The following is a 22,618-nucleotide window of genomic DNA, read 5'->3' on the forward strand; positions in this document are numbered from 1 at the left end:
GGCTGCGCGTGGCGGTGGTGAGTGCGGGCGGCTGCGCGTGGCGGTGCTGAGTGCGGGCGGCTGAGTTGGCTGTGGTGAGTGCGGGCGGCTGTGCGTGGCGGTGGGGAGTGCGGGTGGCTGTGCGTGGCGGTGCTGAGTGCGGGCGGCTGCGCGTGGCGGTGCAGAGTGCGGGCGGCTGAGCGTGGCTGTGGTGAGTGCGGGCAGCTGCGCGTGGCGGTGGTGAGTGCGGGCGGCTGCGCGTGGCGGTGGTGAGTGCGGGCAGCTGCGCGTGGCGGTGCTGAGTGCGGGCGGCTGCGCGTGGCGGTGCTGAGTGCGGGCGGCTGAGCGTGGCTGTGGTGAGTGCGGGCGGCTGTGCGTGGCGGTGGGGAATGCGGGCGGCTGTGCGTGGCGGTGGCGAGTGCGGGCGGCTGTGCGTGGCGGTGGCGAGTGCGGGCGGCTGTGCGTGGCGATGGCGAGTGCGGGCGGCTGTGCGTGGCGGTGGTGAGTGCGGGCAGCTGTGGTTAGTGCGGGCGGCTGTGTGTGGCGGTGGTGAGTGCGGGCGGCTGTGCATGGGGGTGGTGAGTACGGGCGGCTGTGCGTGGCGGTGGTGAGTGCGGACGGCTGTGCGTGGCGGTGGTGAGTGCGGGCGGCTGTGCGTGGCGGTGGTGAGTGTGGGCGGCTGTGCGTGGCGGTGGTGAGTACGGGCGGCTGTCATGTGGTGCTCCATCCTGTGTCCCCATCCTGTCATGTGCTGTTCCATCCGGCTCACCCATCCTATCATGTGCTGCTCCCATCCTGCGCGCAGAGTGCGGGCGGCTGTGCAGCGTGCGGGCGGCTGTGCAGAGTGCGGGCGGCTGTGCAGAGTGCGGTGGTGAGTGCAGACGGCTGTGCGTGGCTGTGGTGAGTGTGGGCGGCTGTGCGTGGCGGTGGTGAGTACGGGCGGCTGTGCGTGGCGGTGGTGAGTAGGGGCGGCTGTGCGTGGCTCTGGTGAGTGTGGGCGGCTGTGCGTGGCTCTGATGAGTGTGGACGGCTGTGCGTGGCTGTGGTGAGTGTGGGCGGCTGTGCGTGGCGGTGGTGAGTACTGGCGGCTGTGCGTGGCGGTGGTGAGTACGGGCGGCTGTGCGTGGCTCTGGTGAGTGTGGGCGGCTGTGCGTGGCTCTGATGAGTGTGGGCGGCTGTGCGTGGCTCTGGTGAGTGTGGGCGGCTGTGCGTGGCGGTGCTGAGTGCGGGCGGCTGTGGTGAGTGCGGGCGGCTGTGTGTGGCGGTGGTGAGTGCGGGCGGCTGCGCGTGGCAATGCTGAGTGTGGGCGGCTGTGCGTGGCTCTGATGAGTGTGGGCGGCTGTGCGTGGCTCTGGTGAGTGTGGGCGGCTGTGCGTGGCTCTGATGAGTGTTGGCGGCTGTGCGTCGCTCTGGTGAGTGTGGGCGGCTGTGCGTGGCTCTGATGAGTGTGGGCGGCTGTGCGTGGCTCTGGTGAGTGTGGGCGGCTGTGCGTGGCTCTGGTGAGTGTGGGCGGCTGTGCGTGGCTCTGATGAGTGTGGGCGGCTGTGCGTGGCTCTGGTGAGTGTGGGCGGCTGTGCGTGGCTCTGGTGAGTGTGGGCGGCTGTGCGTGGCTCTGGTGAGTGTGGGCGGCTGTGCGTGGCTCTGATGAGTGTGGGCGGCTGTGCGTGGCTCTGGTGAGTGTGGGCGGCTGTGCGTGGCTCTGATGAGTGTGGGCGGCTGTGCGTGGCTCTGGTGAGTGTGGGCGGCTGTGCGTGGCTCTGGTGAGTGTGGGCGGCTGTGCGTGGCTCTGATGAGTGTGGGCGGCTGTGCGTGGCTCTGGTGAGTGTGGGCGGCTGTGCGTGGCTCTGGTGAGTGTGGGCGGCTGTGCGTGGCTCTGATGAGTGTGGGCGGCTGTGCGTGGCTCTGGTGAGTGTGGGCGGCTGTGGGTGGCTCTGGTGAGTGTGGGCGGCTGTGGGTGGCTCTGGTGAGTGTGGGCGGATGTGCGTGGCTGTGCTGGGCGCCGAGTGCTGGCGGCCTGAGCAGGCAGGGACACCGGCGCGCTGGGGGGGTCAGGTGCCGAAGTCGTCGCTAGCTCAGGCACCCAGCACTTGCTATATTTACCTGTCCAACGTTCCACTGCTACGCGCCGCTCCATCTTCCGGGTCCTCTGCCTGTTCAGTCAGAGGGTGGCGCGCATTAAGCGCGTCATCGCGCCCTCTGAACCGTTCAGTTCAGAGGGCGCGATGACACGTTAATGCGCGCCGCCCTCTGACTGAACAGTCGCAGGCGGAGGATGGAGCAGCGCGCATCACTGGAACGGGGACAGGTAAATATCACATACTCACCCTCCTGGCTCGTCCCTGCTTCTCCGATGGAGATCGCGGTGTGCGTTCACTGCTTACGCATACCGCGATCTCCTCCTGGGAGCGTCACTCTGTGGGGTCCAGACTGCGCCGACGCTTGCGCTTGTGCAGTCTATAAAGGCTTCGGACAGAGTGAAGCTCCCAGCGTTATATTATAGATATATATATATATATATATATATATATATATATATATATATTAATATTAGGTGATGTCACAGCTCACTTCCTCCTCCTCCTCCTGTACAATGACTGATAACACCTCTATATACAGTAGATAACACAGGATCCACCATTCACAATAGGTGATGTCACAGCTCACCTCCTCCTCCTGTACAATGACTGATAACACCTCTATATACCGTAGATAACACAGGATCCACCATTCACAATAGGTGATATCACAGCTCACCTCCTCCTCCTGTACAATGACTGATAACACCTCTATATACAGTAGATAACACAGGATCCACCACTCATAATATGTGATGCCACAGCTCACCTCCTCCTCCTGTACAATGACTGATAACACCTCTATATACAGTAGATAGCACAGGATCCACCATTCACAATAGGTGATGTCACGGCTCACCTCCTCCTCCTGTACAATGACTGAAAACACCTCTATATACAGTAGATAACACAGGATCCACCATTCACAATAGATGATGTCACAGCTCACCTCCTCCTCCTGTGCAATGACTGATAACACCTCTATATATACAGTAGATAACACAGGATCCAGCATTCACAATAGATGATGTCACAGCTCACCTCCTCCTCCTGTACAATGACTGATAACACTTCTATATACAGTAGATAACACAGGATCCACCATTCACAATAGATGATGTCACAGCTCATCTCCTCCTCCTGTACAATAATGGATAACACCTCTATATACAGTAGATAACACAGGATCCACCATTCACAACAGGTGATGTCACAGCTCACCTCCTCCTCCTGTACAATAACTGATAACACCTCTATATACAGTAGATAACACTGGATCCACCATTCACAATAGGTGATGTCACAGCTCACCTCCTCCTCCTCCTGTACAATGACTGATAACACCTCTATATACAGTAGATAACACAGGATCCACCATTCACTATAAGTGATGTCACAGCTCACCTCCTCCTCCTGTACAATGACTGATAACACCTCTATATACAGTAGATAACACAGGATTTACCATTCACTATAAGTGATGTCACAGCTCACCTTCTCCTCCTGTACAATAACTGATAACACCTCTATATACAGTAGATAACACAGGATCCACCAGTCACAATAGGTGATATCACAGCTCACCTCCTCCTGTACAATGACTGATAACACCTCTACATACAGTAGATAACATAGGAATCAATAAATGTAGTCAGTTCAGTGGTCACATCCCTTCCCCCACTTCTCAGCTCACACAAAGCACATGGCTCAGCAGAGGTGACCAAGAGCACAGCAGAAGGCCCCTGCTAGGTAGAAATGTGAATCTCCTCCAGATAGAGAAAAAAATCTATATTTGTACTGTGTTATTCAGTAGATAAAAAATATTAAAATTTGAGAGTTCTCAGCGTGACACGTTCATTCCTGCTCTGGGTGTCACAGGTCGCCATAAGTTTGTACTCCCAGACTCTTGTGTCTGTCGGAGATAAGGAGTGACTTTTCAATACTAAGGTTAACATTTCTCTTTGTGGAGAGTTACATGCCAATGTAAGGAGACTTATAGGCCATAAAATGCTCCTCTGTGAAATTAAGTATGCAAATTGCCTCTTCAGACAGGAAAAGCTCTTGAACTCTAGCGACACCTATTGGGAGTAGCAATCCTAAAAGTCAATATCGATCCTTTAATGAGCTTTGCCATATACTTAGAATAAAAGTCAAAGCAGAACCTTAATTTCCAGACACACATTTCAGGTTTGTTTCCCCTCCTCAGTGCAAAGTATGAAATCTGATTTAGCAGTATAAGAAGCCTCTGCCTGGGGTCTAAGGGGTAACATTTCTCCTTGTGGAGAGTGACATGCCTGACATGCTAGTGTAAGGAGACATAAAGGCCATAAAATGGTTCTGTGGGAAATTGAAAAAGCAATTTGCACACTCTCAGTACTAAAATGTTTGTCCACAGGTAGATCTATTCTTTTTTTCTTTTATTGTGTGGTGATGAGAATTCGTCCTTGTCCTAAGTTTTTGCCCTTTTCTCCCCCAAATACAGACCCCCAGTCGGACATATAATTAAGTACACCCCATGAGATGTGGTGAAGCTGACGGTATCAGGAATCTTGTAATCCTGATGTGAGTGTATTAGCGGCTGTCATTTTCATGCAGCTCCCCTTAGGTGTGGATTGTAGATGACAACGAGGGGGACCTAGTCGCTTTCTTCTTCAGTTTTGTCATGTAGAAGATGATGTCTTGATATCATGGTGGCTCTTGCAATCTGTTTTTTTTTTGGATAGCTGTCATGCTGTAACTTGGGACTGTGGGTGCTTACCTGATTTCTCGAACTAGAGGGCGCCCTAGTCTATACCTGTCCCCGATTACCCCAGATGGTGGAGACGCCTGGGTCATGTATCTTGCTATACTCAGATCTTAGCCCTTATCTGTTCCCTCTCACGCAGAGAGGTGTGAGTCCGAAGTTTATAGGATTACACTAACCAGACAGACAGAGCTAAAAGAAATACACTGACAAAACAACAAATTGGAACACAGCGGAGGGATAGGTGGGAGAAACCAAATAGGTGAGGATAAGGATAAGCACTCAAACCAACTCCTCCAGAAATCTCCAGAACAACTCTCCAAACGCCTACTCCAATCACGAACTACTCTCAAACACCAAACCAGGTTGAATGAACTATCATTGGCAAAGTCAGAAGCAAGGAGGAGGGATCTTATACCCGCTAGAAGTAATGAACTTAGAACGACTGATACCACCCAAGATAGAGACCTTCAACTAAGCAATTTAACTCTTCCAGCACCAGAGCAAAGAAAGCCAGAGCTGCTAATAGAACGTCTTCACTGTCCTATCTACCTCAGGTGTATGTGTCACAGAAGCTGCGATCGTCTGACCCCCCTTTGTTTTGGTATGCCTGTGACAGTAGCCTTGATTCAAAAAGGTCTTTTTGAGGCCACCAAGGTGTTTGTCTCTTATCTGTAGGGTCGAAACATATCTGATTGTTTCTGTAGGTAATAAAGTTTTTTATGTGTTTGGGATGAAAATTGTCCCATCTGAGGTATGTTGGACGATCAACTAGCTTCTGGTACAGGGAGTGTAAAGGACTTCAACCTACTCAGATCAATGATCACTCAAGATGCAGCGACGACACCGGAAGTCACTAAGAGAAATCAACAATGAAGTCACTGGATAAGGCCTACAGATTGAGGATCATTTCACTGATGTTTAAGACATATTCTGGTCTTTTCTGTGGTACCATACGGATGAGAAACCTGGACGATAAAGAAACAAGACAGAAGAAGAATTGGCGCCATCGAAATGTGGTGCTGGAGAAGGAGGTTATCAATACCAGGAAAGGAAAGAACAAACAAATCAAAATCAAGACAGTCACTGGAAGCAAGGATCACCAAGCCAGGACTTGTCTACTTTGGAAACATCAGACGAAGAGAGCAATCACCGAAGGACATCAAGGTTGGATGACTAGTAGGAACAAGGCGAAAAGGAAGACCAGCAATGTGACGGCTTGATACAATCAAGGTGGAGAAGACCCTGGTGGACCTATCTGGGCTTACATCAATCTTCCTACAGACGTTCATCCATCATGTTGTCACGGCTCTAGACCAAGCCAGAAAAAGAAGCTTGATAATGGTGTCCAAAATGTTAGTCCAGGAGCAATTGAGGGTAGGATGAAGTTAATGGTGGAATGAAACTGATTAAAGTATTCATTGAACGTCTTTAGCTCCGTTTAGGTAATGAAAATATCGTCCATGTAACGGTGACGGGACAAGAGGTCAGAAAGTGACTTTCCAGCTCCGCCATTATTATTATTATTATAGTGCCATTTATTCCATGGCGCTTTACATGTGAGGAGGGGTACACATAAGAAAAACAAGTACAATAATCTTAAACAATACAAGTCACAACTGGTACAGGAGGAGAGAGGACCCTGCCCGCGAGGGCTCACAGTCTGCAAGGGATGGGTGAGGATACAGTAGGTGAGGGTAGAGCTGGTTGGGCAGCGGTTTGGTCGATCGGCGGTTACTGCAGGTTGTAGGCTGCCATGAATAGATTTGCATAATGTGGGGCTGTGTTAGCCCCCATCGCTGTATCTGTCTCCTGTAAGTATGTTGGCAGATGCACAGTAAGTCACTTTCCAGCTTGGCCATACATAGAGTCGCATATTGTGGGGCACTGTTAGCACCCGTCGCTGTACCCATCTCCTGTATGTTGGCAGATGCACAGCAAGTCATCAGGCTGCTATATATTTTCGCTACAAAAACGCTATAAAAATGCATAAAAACTGCATACATTATGGATCCCATCATTTAGAATGCATTCCGCAATTTTTGTGCACATGATGCGTCTTTTTCCGCGAAAAAAAACATTGCGGTAAAAAACGCAGCATGGTCATTAATTTTGCGGATTTTTCGGGTTTTTCCCGCTATTTAATGCATTGGGAAGCGCCGGAAAAAATGCATAAAAAATGCATGCGGATTTCCTGCAGAAAAAGTCCGGTTTTGTTCAGGAAAATTGTGCAGAAAATCCTGAGCGTGTGCACATAGCCTTACTATTTTCTGTGGTCAGGAGAAAGAACAGACACTCGCACCAGTACCCAGGCCTGTAATTACTCTGTGGCGGCACACAAAGGGTTAATGAACTCCTGAATGCCACAAAGTATCCACCTCTCCCGCGCCCATTGGCTAAATGTTCACTTGCTGCTAGGTGATTGGCTGGTCTCGCACGCCCCTCAGTGTGTAACAAGTCTCCTACCGCCGGGGCTGGGCCACGCCCACACCTTCCAGTTTGATGGCAACACGCTGGCAGACGTCACCTCTGCCCCTCGCTATTGGCCGCCACGACAGCCAATGGATGGCCGCTGAAGTGACGTCAGCTTAGTAACCATCCCCCGGCACGCGCCGACAGAAGGGGGCGTGATCGAGCCGAGGGGGCGGGGACTTTGATCTCCTCTAAACGCGTCTCCGCCTTCCTGGGTTATGACGTCATCGCCAAAGCCGGAGGTGATTGGTCAAGCCTGACGGGCTCTTGCTGCTGTTGCTGTGTGGGGAGACGGCTTTGGAGCTGCCGGCTTCTGATGAAGAGCCGGGAGAGGGGACAGAGGGGTGAGTCACTGCGAGCCCGCTCTCCGAACCTGCTCCGGTTCTTTCTGTCATAGACGGACTTCACTTCCAAACTCCGATGGCCCTTTCTCAAGGAGCGAGAGGGATTTCTGCAGCTCTTCAACAATCCAAGCTACTTCACGCTGTACTTGCTGGTAGTTGTAGTTCTCTATCGCGTAGTTTATGCTTCCTGTCTGGGCGAACCTTTTCCATGTCGAACTACAACTCCCGGCAGGCCCTGTGGCAGACTCGGCTCTTGATAAACAAGGCGCTTCATCTCGCATTGTGGTTGGAGGGCTATGGCCACACCCTACCTCTTTTCCAATTGGCTACTGTACCAGCCTGTCACCTGCTTATTAGCATGTCACCGCCTACTTTTCACCGTTAACCACCAGTGATTGGCTACTGTATGTGTCGCTCAAGCTTTTTTTCTTTTTTTACCGCCCACTTGTCATTATGCTCCGCCTCCTCTAGCTTCCCATTGGCTGAGGACTCTGTCACTGGGCTAGTTGTGGGCTGTGATTGGTTGCCTTCTCCAGCTGTTCCTGCTTCATTCACCATTTTGTCTCCTGGAGTAAGGGGGCCAGGCAGCAGTGTGTGGATGTCCGTGAGTGAGGGCCAGGTGAGTGTCCGCGGCTCCCCTCCGGTCACCGAGAGCTTCGCCTCCCTGGACGTGTGCACAGGACGCCCCCACCGTGTGTTCCTCCCCGTGTTTGCTCACTGCTTCAGCCTCCTATTGTGTTGTGCAATGTCCCGGCTGCAGCTTCTATGTGCGCTCCTGTGTCCTCCGCGCTCCTGCCTGCCTCCCATATGTCCCTGCACTGATGATGGGGCAGGATTGCTGTCCTGGGACTTGCAGTCCTTACATACGGCAGATCAATACTATTCCACATGATATATCCGCACCTCACACAGCAAGTATGACTACCGCCATATACCCCCTGATCTCACCATCACCGGGACATAGTGTATCTGCATAGTGAATACCGCCATATACCCCCTGATCAAACCATCACCAGGACATAGTGTATCTGCATAGTGAATACCTCCATATACCCCCTGATCACACCATCACCAGGACATAGTGTATCTGCATAGTGAATACCGCCATATACCCCCTGATCACATCATCACCGGGACATAGTGTATCTGCATAGTGAATACCGCCATATACCCCCTGATCACATCATCACCAGGACATAGTGTATCTGCATAGTGAATACCGCCATATACCCCCTGATCTCACCATCACCAGGACATAGTGTATCTGCATAGTGAATACCGCCATATACCCCCTGATCACATCATCACCAGGACATACAGTGTATCTGCATAGTGAATACCGCCATATACCCCTGATCACATCATCACCAGGACATAGTGTATCTGCATAGTGAATACCGCCATATACCCCCTGATCACATCATCACCAGGACATAGTGTATCTGCATAGTGAATACCGCCATATACCCCCTGATCTCATCATCACCAGGACATACAGTGTATCTGCATAGTGAATACCTCCATATACCCCCTGATCTCACCATCACCAGGACATAGTGTATCTGCATAGTGAATACCTCCATATACCCCCTGATCACACCATCACCAGGACATACAGTGTATCTGCATAGTGAATACCTCCATATACCCCCTGATCACACCATCACCAGGACATACAGTGTATCTGCATAGTGAATACCGCCATATACCCCCTGATCACACCATCACCAGGACATAGTGTATCTGCATAGTGAATACCGCCATATACCCCCTGATCACATCATCACCAGGACATAGTGTATCTGCATAGTGAATACCGCCATATACCCCTGATCACATCATCACCAGGACATAGTGTATCTGCATAGTGAATACCGCCATATACCCCCTGATCTCATCATCACCAGGACATACAGTGTATCTGCATAGTGAATACCTCCATATACCCCCTGATCACACCATCACCAGGACATAGTGTATCTGCATAGTGAATACCTCCATATACCCCCTGATCACACCATCACCAGGACATACAGTGTATCTGCATAGTGAATACCGCCATATACCCCCTGATCACATCATCACCAGGACATAGTGTATCTGCATAGTGAATACCGCCATATACCCCCTGATCTCACCATCACCGGGACATAGTGTATCTGCATAGTGAATACCGCCATATACCCCCTGATCACACCATCACCAGGACATAGTGTATCTGCATAGTGAATACCTCCATATACCCCCTGATCACACCATCACCAGGACATAGTGTATCTGCATAGTGAATACCGCCATATACCCCCTGATCACATCATCACCAGGACATACAGTGTATCTGCATAGTGAATACCGCCATATACCCCTGATCACATCATCACCAGGACATAGTGTATCTGCATAGTGAATACCGCCATATACCCCCTGATCACATCATCACCAGGACATAGTGTATCTGCATAGTGAATACCGCCATATACCCCCTGATCTCATCATCACCAGGACATACAGTGTATCTGCATAGTGAATACCTCCATATACCCCCTGATCTCACCATCACCAGGACATAGTGTATCTGCATAGTGAATACCTCCATATACCCCCTGATCTCACCATCACCAGGACATAGTGTATCTGCATAGTGAATACCTCCATATACCCCCTGATCACACCATCACCAGGACATACAGTGTATCTGCATAGTGAATACCTCCATATACCCCCTGATCACACCATCACCAGGACATACAGTGTATCTGCATAGTGAATACCGCCATATACCCCCTGATCACACCATCACCAGGACATAGTGTATCTGCATAGTGAATACCGCCATATACCCCCTGATCACATCATCACCAGGACATAGTGTATCTGCATAGTGAATACCGCCATATACCCCTGATCACATCATCACCAGGACATAGTGTATCTGCATAGTGAATACCGCCATATACCCCCTGATCACATCATCACCAGGACATAGTGTATCTGCATAGTGAATACCGCCATATACCCCCTGATCTCATCATCACCAGGACATACAGTGTATCTGCATAGTGAATACCTCCATATACCCCCTGATCACACCATCACCAGGACATAGTGTATCTGCATAGTGAATACCTCCATATACCCCCTGATCACACCATCACCAGGACATACAGTGTATCTGCATAGTGAATACCGCCATATACCCCCTGATCACATCATCACCAGGACATAGTGTATCTGCATAGTGAATACCACCATATACCCCCTGATCACATCATCACCAGGACATAGTGTATCTGCATAGTGAATACCGCCATATACCCCCTGATCTCATCATCACCAGGACATACAGTGTATCTGCATAGTGAATACCTCCATATACCCTCTGATCACACCATCACCAGGACATAGTGTATCTGCATAGTGAATACCTCCGTATACCCCCTGATCACACCATCACCAGGACATAGTGTATCTGCATAGTGAATACCGCCATATACCCCCTGATCACATCATCACCAGGACATACAGTGTATCTGCATAGTGAATACCGCCATATACCCCTGATCACATCATCACCAGGACATAGTGTATCTGCATAGTGAATACCTCCATATACCCCCTGATCACACCATCACCAGGACATAGTGTATCTGCATAGTGAATACCGCCATATACCCCCTTGATCACATCATCACCAGGACATACAGTGTATCTGCATAGTGAATACCGCCATATACCCCTGATCACATCATCACCAGGACATAGTGTATCTGCATAGTGAATACCGCCATATACCCCCTGATCACATCATCACCAGGACATAGTGTATCTGCATAGTGAATACCGCCATATACCCCCTGATCACATCATCACCAGGACATACAGTGTATCTGCATAGTGAATACCGCCATATACCCCTGATCTCACCATCACCAGGACATACAGTGTATCTGCATAGTGAATACCGCCATATACCCCCTGATCACATCATCACCAGGACATACAGTGTATCTGCATAGTGAATACCGCCATATACCCCCTGATCTCACCATCACCAGGACATACAGTGTATCTGCATAGTGAATACCGCCACATACCCCCTGATCACATCATCACCGGCACATACAGTGTATCTGCATAGTGAATACCGCCATATACCCCCTGATCTCATCATCACCAGCACAGTGTATCTGCATAGTGAATACCGCCATATACCCTCTGATCACATCATCACTAGGACATAGTTTATCTGCATAGTGAATACCGCCATATACCCTCTGATCACATCATCACCAGGACATACAGTGTATCTGCATAGTGAATACAGTCATATACCCCCTGATCACATCATCACCAGGACATACAGTGCATGTCCTGTACTACGTGCCTGTCACACACTCTGTATTGCTGCACACAGACTCCGCATACGTTGCGCACGTTACATTGTAGCCATATGTCTGCGGTATGACACACAGTGCTCACATATGGCGGTACATCGCTCCTCGTATCATAAACCATCACAGTTGACATCCTCCCCGATGAGTGACGACTTCCTTCTTGCTAGTCTGGGCATGTGTCCTCGTACGTTTCCCTCTTCGCCACGTATGTGCCAGCTTCTGCATGTCGGCACAGGGGGATGGCGGCACTTTGGCGAGGAGCATACGTGCTTTCATGGACGGTCTATCCGATTAAGAATGGCTTAGAAACCACTTATTTTTTCAGTGGAGGGCAGGTACTGGCAGACAGGGGGCGCCTCTGCTGTGGTGGCTGGGTAACAGTTCGTAGTCGCCCATCAGAGTTTAAGAAAAGTTGGGTCCATCCGTTATTTCTGGTGACGTGATCAGACCCCCCTAGTCCCTATAATATACCAGTGTGTGTCCCAGCCCACATCCAGAACCGCGGCCGTGCCATGTGGCAAAGAATGTGGGTGTTGCCCACTCTGCCGTCTGACATTCCCCGAGTTATTATTACCGAACTGCGAAGAGTATAAATAAACCCGCACAGCAGCGCCCAGTGCACACACGGCCTATTGTCTCATGCAGGAAGACAGGAGTGCTGCAGGATGCAAAGGGTTAAGTTGTGGATTCCGGCTCCCAGGGTGATTGCGCCATCCTCCGAAGATGTAGCGCACGCGTGGAATGATGCAGCAGAGGTCACTCTGTGCGGTCGACACTTGGCGCAACTTGTGGCGACATTGTGGTGCACTATAGACTAATTTACATGGGACTGCAGGCGGGCCGACTAAAAACTTATGGACTGTAAACGCAGTGCACATTTAAACAGCATGGTCGGCTCTGCTGTATCTGCCGGCACGTACAGAGAGGATGTGGGGAGCAGTAGCATAGCGCTGGGGGATGTATAGTGACGCAGAGTGGAGGCTTAGTGGGGTGCGCCTGATGCCAAAAGAGTGCAAGGTAGATGTGAGCATGATGGCGGTAGTAATGGGATCACTATTGTAGTGTATAGTAGATGTGAGCATGAGGGCGGCAGTAATGGGATCACTAGTGTAGTGTATAGTAGATGTGAGCATGAGGGCGGCAGTAATGGGATCACTAGTGTAGTGTATAGTAGATGTGAGCATGATGGCGGCAGTAATGGGATCACTAGTGTAGTGTATAGTAGATGTGAGCATGATGGCGGTAGTAATGGTATCACTAGTGTAGTGTATAGTAGATGTGATCATGATGGCGGTAGTAATGGTATCACTAGTGTAGTGTATAGTAGATGTGATCATGATGGCGGTAGTATTGGGATCACTAGTGTAGTGTATAGTAGATGTGACCAAGATGGCGGTAGTAATGGGATCACTAGTGTAGTGTATAGTTGATGTGACCATGATGGCGGTAGTAATGGGATCACTAGTGTAGTGTATAGTAGATGTGAGCATGATGGCGGTAGTAATGGGATCACTAGTGTAGTGTATAGTAGATGTTGTCATGTTGGCGGTAGTAATGGGATCACTAGTGTAGTGTATGGTAGATGTGAGCATGATGGCGGTAGTAATGGGATTACTAGTGTATTGTATAGTAGATGTGAGCATGATGGCGGTAGTAATGGGATCACTAGTGTAATGTATAGTAGATGTGACCATGATGGCGGTAGTAATGGGATCACTAGTGTTCTGTATAGTAGATGTGAGCATGATGGCGGTAGTAATGGGATCACTAGTGTAGGGTATAGTAGATGTGAGCATGAGGGCGGTAGTAATGGGATCACTAGTGTTCTGTATAGTAGTTGTGAGCATGATGGCGGTAGTAATGGGATCACTAGTGCAGTGTATAGTAGATGTGACCATGATGGCGGTAGTAATGGGATCACTAGTGTAGTGTATAGTAGATGTGACCATGATGGCGACAGTAATGGGATCACTAGTGTAGTGTATAGTAGATGTGACCATGATGGTGGTAGTAATGGGATCACTAGTGTTCTGTATAGTAGATGTGAGCATGATGGCGGTAGTAATGGGATCACTAGTGTAGGGTATAGTAGATGTGAGCATGAGGGCGGTAGTAATGGGATCACTAGTGTTCTGTATAGTAGTTGTGAGCATGATGGCGGTAGTAATGGGATCACTAGTGCAGTGTATAGTAGATGTGACCATGATGGCGGTAGTAATGGGATCACTAGTGCAGTGTATAGTAGATGTGACCATGATGGCGGTAGTAATGGGATCACTAGTGCAGTGTATAGTAGATGTGACCATGATGGCGGTAGTAATGGGATCACTAGTGTAGTGTATAGTAGATGTGACCATGATGGCGGCAGTAATGGGATCACTAGTGTAGTGTATAGTAGATGTGAGCATGAGGGCGGTAGTAATGGGATCACTAGTGCAGTGTATAGTAGATGTGACCATGATGGCGGTAGTAATGGGATCACTAGTGAAGTGTATAGTAGATGTGACCATGATGGCGGCAGTAATGGGATCACTAGTGTAGTGTATAGTAGATGTGAGCATGAGGGCGGTAGTAATGGGATCACTAGTGTAGGGTATAGTAGATGTGAGCATGAGGGCGGTAGTAATGGGATCACTAGTGTAGGGTATAGTAGATGTGAGCATGAGGGCGGTAGTAATGGGATCACTAGTGTTCTGTATAGTAGTTGTGAGCATGATGGCGGTAGTAATGGGATCACTAGTGCAGTGTATAGTAGATGTGACCATGATGGCGGTAGTAATGGGATCACTAGTGCAGTGTATAGTAGATGTGACCATGATGGCGGTAGTAATGGGATCACTAGTGCAGTGTATAGTAGATGTGACCATGATGGCGGTAGTAATGGGATCACTAGTGTAGGGTATAGTAGATGTGACCATGATGGCGGTAGTAATGGGATAACTAGTGCAGTGTATAGTAGCTGTGAGCATGATGGCGGTAGTAATGGGATCACTAGTGTTGTGCACAGTGAATTGAGCATTAGTACCGTGCACTGATGAAAATGTTGTGCTCACAAGTAAATTAAAACTCCTCTTGTGGTACTGCAGGGTCACAGTGTGCCATACAGTATTATTGGGGCCACTAGTGAGGATGGAGGGCTTTGTACTCTGTAGATTAATAAGTGCCCCCCTCATCCCACTCCCATTTCCTTCCATTTTAGGTTGAAGCTATCATTAGAGGAGTCCCCCCCCCCCCCCCCCCCCCCCATCTCCCCTCCCATGTTGCCGAGGGCATGGACGGCGAGTAGGAAGTCATGGCTTTGCCGGGCATCGTACATTGGCACTGCACCCTCCACGAGCATTGTTGGCAGCGAGATTGTGATGTGACTTGAGGGGGTGAGAACTTGTGAGTGAAACGCGTGGGTGTGGATGTGGGGGAGAGTCTGGATGTCTCGGTCTGCTCGTGAATTCCCTGCGTGTCGTGTGTTTTCTGCATGAGCGCGTCTTGCATGTCTGTCTACGGGCTTCAGTACATGGCAGTGCTTTTCCGGACATATGTCGTTCGTGGCGTGTACACCTCTGCTGCAGTCTGTGTGGGTGTCTGTGCTCAGCCGCGGGGTGCACGGGTACGTGTCCCCATTTGCATATTTGTATGAAGATGTGCCCGAACATGTCCTTTAAGGCATATGTGCGCTGGCACGTCCTCTCTTGTCCGGGCACATACACACTCAGTTTGGGGGACATTGTCGCGCACCTTCACCAAATAGATGACCAGGTATTACGGTGGGGGGAGAGGAGTCCGAGCTTACATCCACTATATACTCCGACGGCCAAGATCTATCAACTTGGTGACGTTTGTGAGCCGACATCGTCAGACTGCGGGGGGGGGGTAGAAGAGCAGACCCCCAGTATGGTAATCTTCGTGCTGCCAATCAGTTGCCTGAAATGCGTCGGTCTGGGTCCAAGAAGCCATTTTTGGTGGCGACGGCGGCGTACGGCATACCTATGTGGAAGCTCAGGTGGCCATGCTCAGGTATACCTCCGTGTATGTGTGTATGCCGGTGGCGCGGTGGGTGCGTGTCGGGACCTGTCTGCATGCTTCGTCATGTATGCGATTAGCCGACCCATGATGCCGATAACATATGCACCCTGCCGTACGGCGCCGCCGCGCAGCCTTCATAAGAGCCCTTTAACCCCTTCACTGCTGCTCCTCATTGCCATTCTGCCTGGCAGAGAGAAGGTTGGGGGGAGGGGGGATGTGTATGTAATGGGGGGGATGGGCTATCGGAGTCCTGTCTGCTCATGTCCCTCTATAGACACCATTATCAAATGTAATGCGGCGGCCATAAAGTAACGACGCGTGCCGCATTTATGGAAGACGCGCGCCGTTATTATTAATCGGGTGCCGCGATGTTACGCAATTTATTATTATGGATCGGCGACTTTTTTGTTTTTTTTTGTTTTGGCTGCAAAATATCAGCCAAATCATATACACAAACGCCTCCAAATTACACCTCGCTCTGTCTACGTGACTCATTAATAAATGTGCCCTGGTAAGGTCATGCCGGCTATGATGGGGGTAGTGGTCCGGAAGCGAGTAACCATGTTTACTTGGACCCTTTTTGCTTTTGTTTTTATTTTATTTTTCCCTCTTTTCTTCGCCCTCTAAGAGCTCAATTTTATTTTTCGGTATTCTCGCCCCATATATGCAGTGTGCACAGGGCCCAGTAGGCCCCACACCCTTCCCCCTCCAAACGCCGACCCTGTCTTTATTTTTGACCAAAAACTGATGGCATTTTAATCTTTGCCAGCGTAAATCTCACGTTTATATGGTGGTTTCTAGTTTTACACAAAAACCGTTGAGCAGCGCTCAGTGACATTTCACATTTCAGTTCCTCTCTGTACGAGAGCTCTGCCGTGTGTCAGTGAATGAGAACATCGGGCCTAGAAGATGAGCTGGCTGTGTTACCCATAGCAACCAATCAGAGCTCAGCTTTCATTTCTTACACCCCTCTGGAAATATGAAAGCTGGGCTGTGACTGGTCACTCTGAGCAACAAGAAGAGATGAACTTCCATTTTTTTTTACAATGCTGAGGTAAACTAAAGGCTGCACCATGATTGGTCACTATGGGCATCAATCACAGATTAAGTTTAATTTTATGGCTGGGGGCGTGGCCAGGCTGCTGAAAGAAACAGGAGTTGCAGTCACTTGCGGATGTAAAGAGCTTATAAGCGCTGCGGTCGAGCAGAGGTGGTCGGTCTCCAAAGCAACAAGCTGAAAGCAATGGCAGAAAAATAAAAAAAAGTTATGGCTCTTGGAAGAAAGGAGGAATAAACGAAAGCGCAAAAGAAATGGAAAATTTGGCTCTAATAGGAAAGCCTGTGTACCTTTTTCTTCAGGAAGTGTCCCTGTGTTAACTTCAAAATGGTCCCTTAAAGGGGTCTTAATCGAGGGTGGCTAGGGTTCCTTAAAGGGGTCGTAATCAAGGGTGGCTAGGGTCCCTTAAAGGGGTCTTAATCGAGGGTGGCTAGGGTTCCTTAAAGGGGTCTTAATCGAAGGTGGCTAGGGTCCCTTAAAGGGGTCTTAAGCGAGGGTGGCTAGGGTTCCTTAAAGGAGTATTAATCGAGGGTGGCTAGGGTTTCGTAAAGAGGTCTTAGTCTAGGGTTCCTTAGAGGTCTTAATCGAGGGTGGCTAGGGTTCCTTAAAGAGGTCTTAGTCTAGGGTTCCTTAGAGGTCTTAATCTAGGGTAGCTAGGGTTCCTTAAAGGGGTCTTAATCGAGGGTGGCTAGGGTTCCTTAAAGGGGTCTCATTCTAGGGTGGCTATGGTCCTTTAAAGTGATCTTAATTGAGGGTGGCTAGAGTCCCTTAAAGGGATCTTTCTTAATCATGGGTGGGTGGGTCCCTTAAAGGGGTCTTAATTGAGGGCAGATGGTATTGCTGTGTGATAACATTACTGAATTGCTTCTAATTTTACTACATTTTATTTGCTTTATTTATTTTTTTCATTTGCAAATTTCCGGGGAGATGAGTAACGCCCTGACGTATTCTGTATGTCCAAATTCATACATCACTGTTAAAACCTACAGGGATCATATAGTTCTACTGATCATGGGGGGCAGGGTGCATGGCGGCGAGATCCTGACCTATGACCTGTGTGACTGTACTGATCACTGGGGTGCTGCCTCGACCTCAACAGTCTCATTAAAACTTATGGGGCCATCAAGGTCGATGCTGGAGACACACAGCACCGCGGTCCGACCGATAAACATGGATGTGTGAATCTGATCTTTTATAGTTAGGGTCGGTGGGGTTCCCAATACGAAACCCTTTAAAAGGACAACAACTGTGAATCCAGTAAAATTGGGGTGGCTGCCAGTAACCTAGTCCTGCCATCTGTCACAAATGTTCAGGAAGCTCAGCAATTCGCTGGGTGCCGACAATTTCCATACTTTTTCTAGTGTGTTTTGTTCCATCTCAACAACCCCTTAAAGTACTATTTTTTTTTTATTTATTTTTTTTTAGCATTGGGCTGTATGTGACTTCGCTTCTTTTTTTTTTTCTTTTAACATTGTGTACTGATTTTTTTTTTTTCCATTTTGTTTTTTTCCTTTTTGCAGGTGGCATCTTTCTAGAAGAGATCCCCCGAAGATGAAACCAGCAAAGAAAGCCTCAAATTCCACCCGCAGCAAGAAACCAAAAAGAAAGGTGGAGGAAGAAAGGCAGGAGGAAGAGGCCACAGAGGAGGAGGCTACGGAGGAAGCAGGACACCACCTGGCATTCGTAGATGTAAGGAAGATGCAGGAAAAAGCGGAGTCCGCGGTGACTGACATCAGCGGGACCAGGATAAAAGAACAGGAACTGCCACCGGAACAGATGATGGAGGCTGAGACGCAGGCGGGCACCTCTCAGGTTGGCATAGAAGCCCCCAACAATGACCAAGTGATGAGTAAAGGTGTGTACGAGCCTCCTCGATGGGAAATGCCTTTGAGCAGGAAAACTGCAACTTTCAAGTCTAAAGCACCCAAAAGAAAATGCGTGGAGGGCCAAGGATCTCAAGAAGATTCCTCCAGCAGCAGTGAAGGTCCTCCAGCACCGCAGGAGTGCATGCTGGAGCAGTCCGCAGCCGCCGCACCTGCCTTGGAAACAGAGGACATCTGTCCCTCCGTCAGGTCTTCTAGCACAGACACAGCCAGCGAGCACTCCGCTGATTTAGAAGAAGAAGCCGAGAAAGTCCAAACAGAGTTGGAGCCACCGGCCTCATCCTGGCCGGAGATGGACATTCAAGGTCTCCTGCAACCCCAGAAAGTCCTGGCCAGGAAGGAGGACGTTTTTCATCTTTGCCAAGTAAAGCAAGTCCGTAGGAACCATGAACTTGGGGTGCTGTTTCCCGGCTCGCAGACCATTACATATCTGGACATCATGCAGGAACCGGTTCTTTTAGACCAGATCCCGGCACCGGGTGAAGTAAAAGTGAGTTCGGCGGTCTGCGCGTGCGTTGGACCAGAGAGCACAACTTTTCGGGAGGGAACCGTTGTGGAGACCATTCAGAACCCGCTGTCTTATAAAGTTTGTTTTCAACAGAGTCCTGGGCGACGGGATCGGGATTACGGCTGGGTCCCCCACAATAGTATCCGGCTGGTGCGCTTCCCTTGGTGTAAGGAGCCGATATTGATGGTTCCCCGCACGGCAGAGGAGAAGCTGCCGCAAACGCTTGGAAGATTCTCCAGCACACATCCTCCCGAGTTGCAGTCCAGTGGGGCCATGGAGATGCCGGCATCAGAACCAAAGCATCCTGAGGATGCCGAGGTCTCGAAGATCAGTTTTAGCATGCCCGTGAGTGAGGAGAAGATGTCTTCTGTCCAGCACTGTATTCTGTCTCCACCCAAGTCACCGGCGTACGGGATAATGAGCCGCCTGCCGGAGCAGCCCTCCCCGCTGCTGAGCCCAGACGCGGGGAGCCGCAGCAGCTGCAGCAGCGTGTCTTTGGATAAGTGCAGTACACCAGGATCCCGTTCCCGGACCCCGCTGACGGCAGCGCAGCAGAAGTACAAGAAGGGAGACGTAGTCTGCACCCCCAACGGTATCCGTAAGAAGTTTAACGGAAAGCAATGGAGGCGACTGTGCTCCCGAGACGGCTGCATGAAGGAGTCCCAGCGTAGAGGCTACTGCTCCCGACATCTGTCCATGAGGACGAAGGAGATGGAGAGCTTGTCCGAAGGCCGTGGCGGGCGGGAAGGGAGTGCGGAGTTTGAGTGGGATGACACTTCACGGGACAGCGAGGTCAGCAGCATACGTACTGACTCCCGTCCCCGCCTGGTGGCCGCCGCGGATCTCTCCCGCTTTGACTTTGACGAATGTGAAGCAGCAAATATGTTAGTGTCTCTGGGAAGTTCCCGCTCGGGGACGCCATCATTCTCGCCCGTCTCGAACCAGTCTCCATTCTCCCCAACGCCGTCTCCTTCACCTTCTCCACTTTTTGGATTCAGGCCTGCCAATTTCAGCCCCATTAACGCTTCCCCCGTCATCCAGCGAGCTCGTAGCCGTCACGTAAGCGCAAGCACCCCCAAAGGGCAAGCAGTATTGACCCCAGAGATGCTGCACCACTCCCACCACAGAGATAGGCAAGCGGCTGGCATCCTACCTTCATTCCAGACCAACCTCACCTTCACCGTACCCATGAGCCCTAGCAAACGGAAACCAGAGTCCCATCATGGCAGCGCCGGCTCAACTGCTGACTTCCAGAAGACTGATAGCATGGACTCCGGGGTGGACTCTGTCTCTCACACACCGACCCCATCCACACCTGCCGGTTTCCGATCGGTGTCACCCGCCATCTTTTCGCGATCTCAGCAGGCCTCCCCATCTTTGCTCCTGTCGCCTCCCGCTGGGCTGACCTCAGACCCCAGCCCCACTGTCCGCAGGGTCCCAGCCGTGCAGAGAGACTCGCCCGTCATCGTACGTAACCCAGATGTCCCTCTACCCTCAAAGTTTGTGGAAAAGCCTTCCGATGGTGGATCTCGTGGCATCGGCGGAGCGGTCGCAGGAGGAGGTGGCAGTCCCAGGCGCCTGGTTAAAGTGTGCTCCAAGGAGCATCCCTCTAAAACTCCGCTCCAGATACCAGTGCCCATCAATGCCACCCAGATACAGAATGTGGCACGATCGCTGCCATCCTGTCAAACGAGCGTCGGAGAGTTGACCATCTGCACCTCGTCCCGACCTTCGGATCACCCTCCAGCCATATTCAGCGTTTCCTCTCCATTCCAGCCTGTCGCCTTCCATCCGTCGCCCGCCGCTCTGCTGCCCGTTATCGTGCCCAGCGACTACAACAGCCATCCTGCTCCCAAGAAAGAAATCATAATGGGACGGCCGGGCACAGGTAAGCGACAACTCCGCATCCACGCCGCTATATACCATTATCACTGCATGTTCCCTTACACTGAAAATCTGCCCGAAAGATGGATCTTCCCTTTAAAGGGGATTAGAAAGACAAACGGCGCCACACTTGTCCGCAGGTCCTTTGTGGTATTGCAACTCGACTCTTCTCTTTCTTTTGGAGGAAGTCAGCCATCTTTTTGTAATCCTGGATGACCCCTTTAAAGTGAAACTCCACCATTCGAGCAGCTGCACCATGAAGTTATCATATAGTAGCTATAGATATTGCCTTAAAAATCTGTTTTTCTGGGTGGCATCATATGTGCTGTGTGGTGTACGTGACTGTGCTTTTACAGGAGAGACTCCCGCCAGGGTGACAGTTCTGTACTTTGTCACCTGGATTGTCCATGCCATGGCTCGGTGTATTGCTTTCTGTTATCAGCCGTTTCATATCCAGCTGGAGTGGAGCTGAGCGTCACTGGCTTCTCCGTATACCAGCCTGTACCGGCCTCGTATACAGTAAAGTCCCAGACCTGGGTGTAATGGAGGAGCAGCTGTGTGTTTGGGGGGTGTTGGTGGTTTTCTTCGCTCTGCAGACTTCCTGTCCAGCGCTCCCTCGGAAGCCTGGAATATCTGGACAGTAAGCGTTGGCCCACGCTCGCAGGGACTGACACTAGGGGAATTCTCGCCATTTCTGCAGTGCCGCCCCCGGTTATGTCCTCATCGTTCATGTGTCTTCCTCGTCTTCTTTAGCTTCCGGATATTCGGATTTCTATGAAGCCCCTATTCTCTTTGCGTCACCAAATTCCCTGTTGTCAGATCCTTTTCCTCCCCTCCCCACTCACACAAAATATTACAAAACCCTTCCAAATCCAAATGTACAAGATGAAAAATCCTGGAAAGGACAGCCCATTCTAAGAAGGTTGCTTAAACTTTTGCACATGCATGACTGCTGACTACCATCTCTCCCTAGCGCACCTATATACATGCACGCTCTGTCTGGCGGATTGCCATCTCTCCCGGCTCCTCTGTACACATGCACGCTCAGCCTGGCCAACTGCCATCTCTCCCGACTCCTCTATACACATGCACGCTCTGTCTGGCCGACTGCTATGTCTCCTGGCTCCTCTGTACACATGCACGCTCTGTCTGGCGGATTGCCATCTCTCCCGACTCCTCTATACACATGCACGCTCAGCCTGGCCGACTGCTATCTCTCCTGGCTCCTCTGTACACATGCACGCTCTGTCTGGCGGATT

The 22,618-nt window shown here is 50.5% G+C and overlaps 1 protein-coding gene across 6 annotated transcripts in view; it reads left to right on the forward strand.

Moving 5' to 3' along the window:
* The first annotated feature begins 7,498 nt into the window (after window positions 1-7,498).
* CIC (capicua transcriptional repressor) overlaps window positions 7,499-22,618 on the forward strand; it is a 61,798-nt gene continuing 46,678 nt past the window's right edge. For 4 of the 6 annotated variants that reach the window (XM_077259941.1, XM_077259943.1, XM_077259942.1 and 1 more), the window contains exons 1-2: window positions 15,996-16,018; window positions 18,605-21,363. In XM_077259941.1, the coding sequence (XP_077116056.1) occupies window positions 16,011-16,018; window positions 18,605-21,363 (2,767 nt within the window). In that variant the 5' untranslated portion in view covers window positions 15,996-16,010. Of the gene's footprint in view, window positions 7,614-8,144; window positions 8,233-15,995; window positions 16,019-18,604; window positions 21,364-22,618 lie in introns of those variants that run through there. The other 2 variants (XM_077259945.1, XM_077259946.1) reach the window with 2 other exon arrangements.

Source organism: Ranitomeya variabilis, chromosome 4 (genome assembly GCF_051348905.1).
Source record: "Ranitomeya variabilis isolate aRanVar5 chromosome 4, aRanVar5.hap1, whole genome shotgun sequence".
Classification (NCBI taxonomy): domain Eukaryota; kingdom Metazoa; phylum Chordata; class Amphibia; order Anura; family Dendrobatidae; genus Ranitomeya; species Ranitomeya variabilis.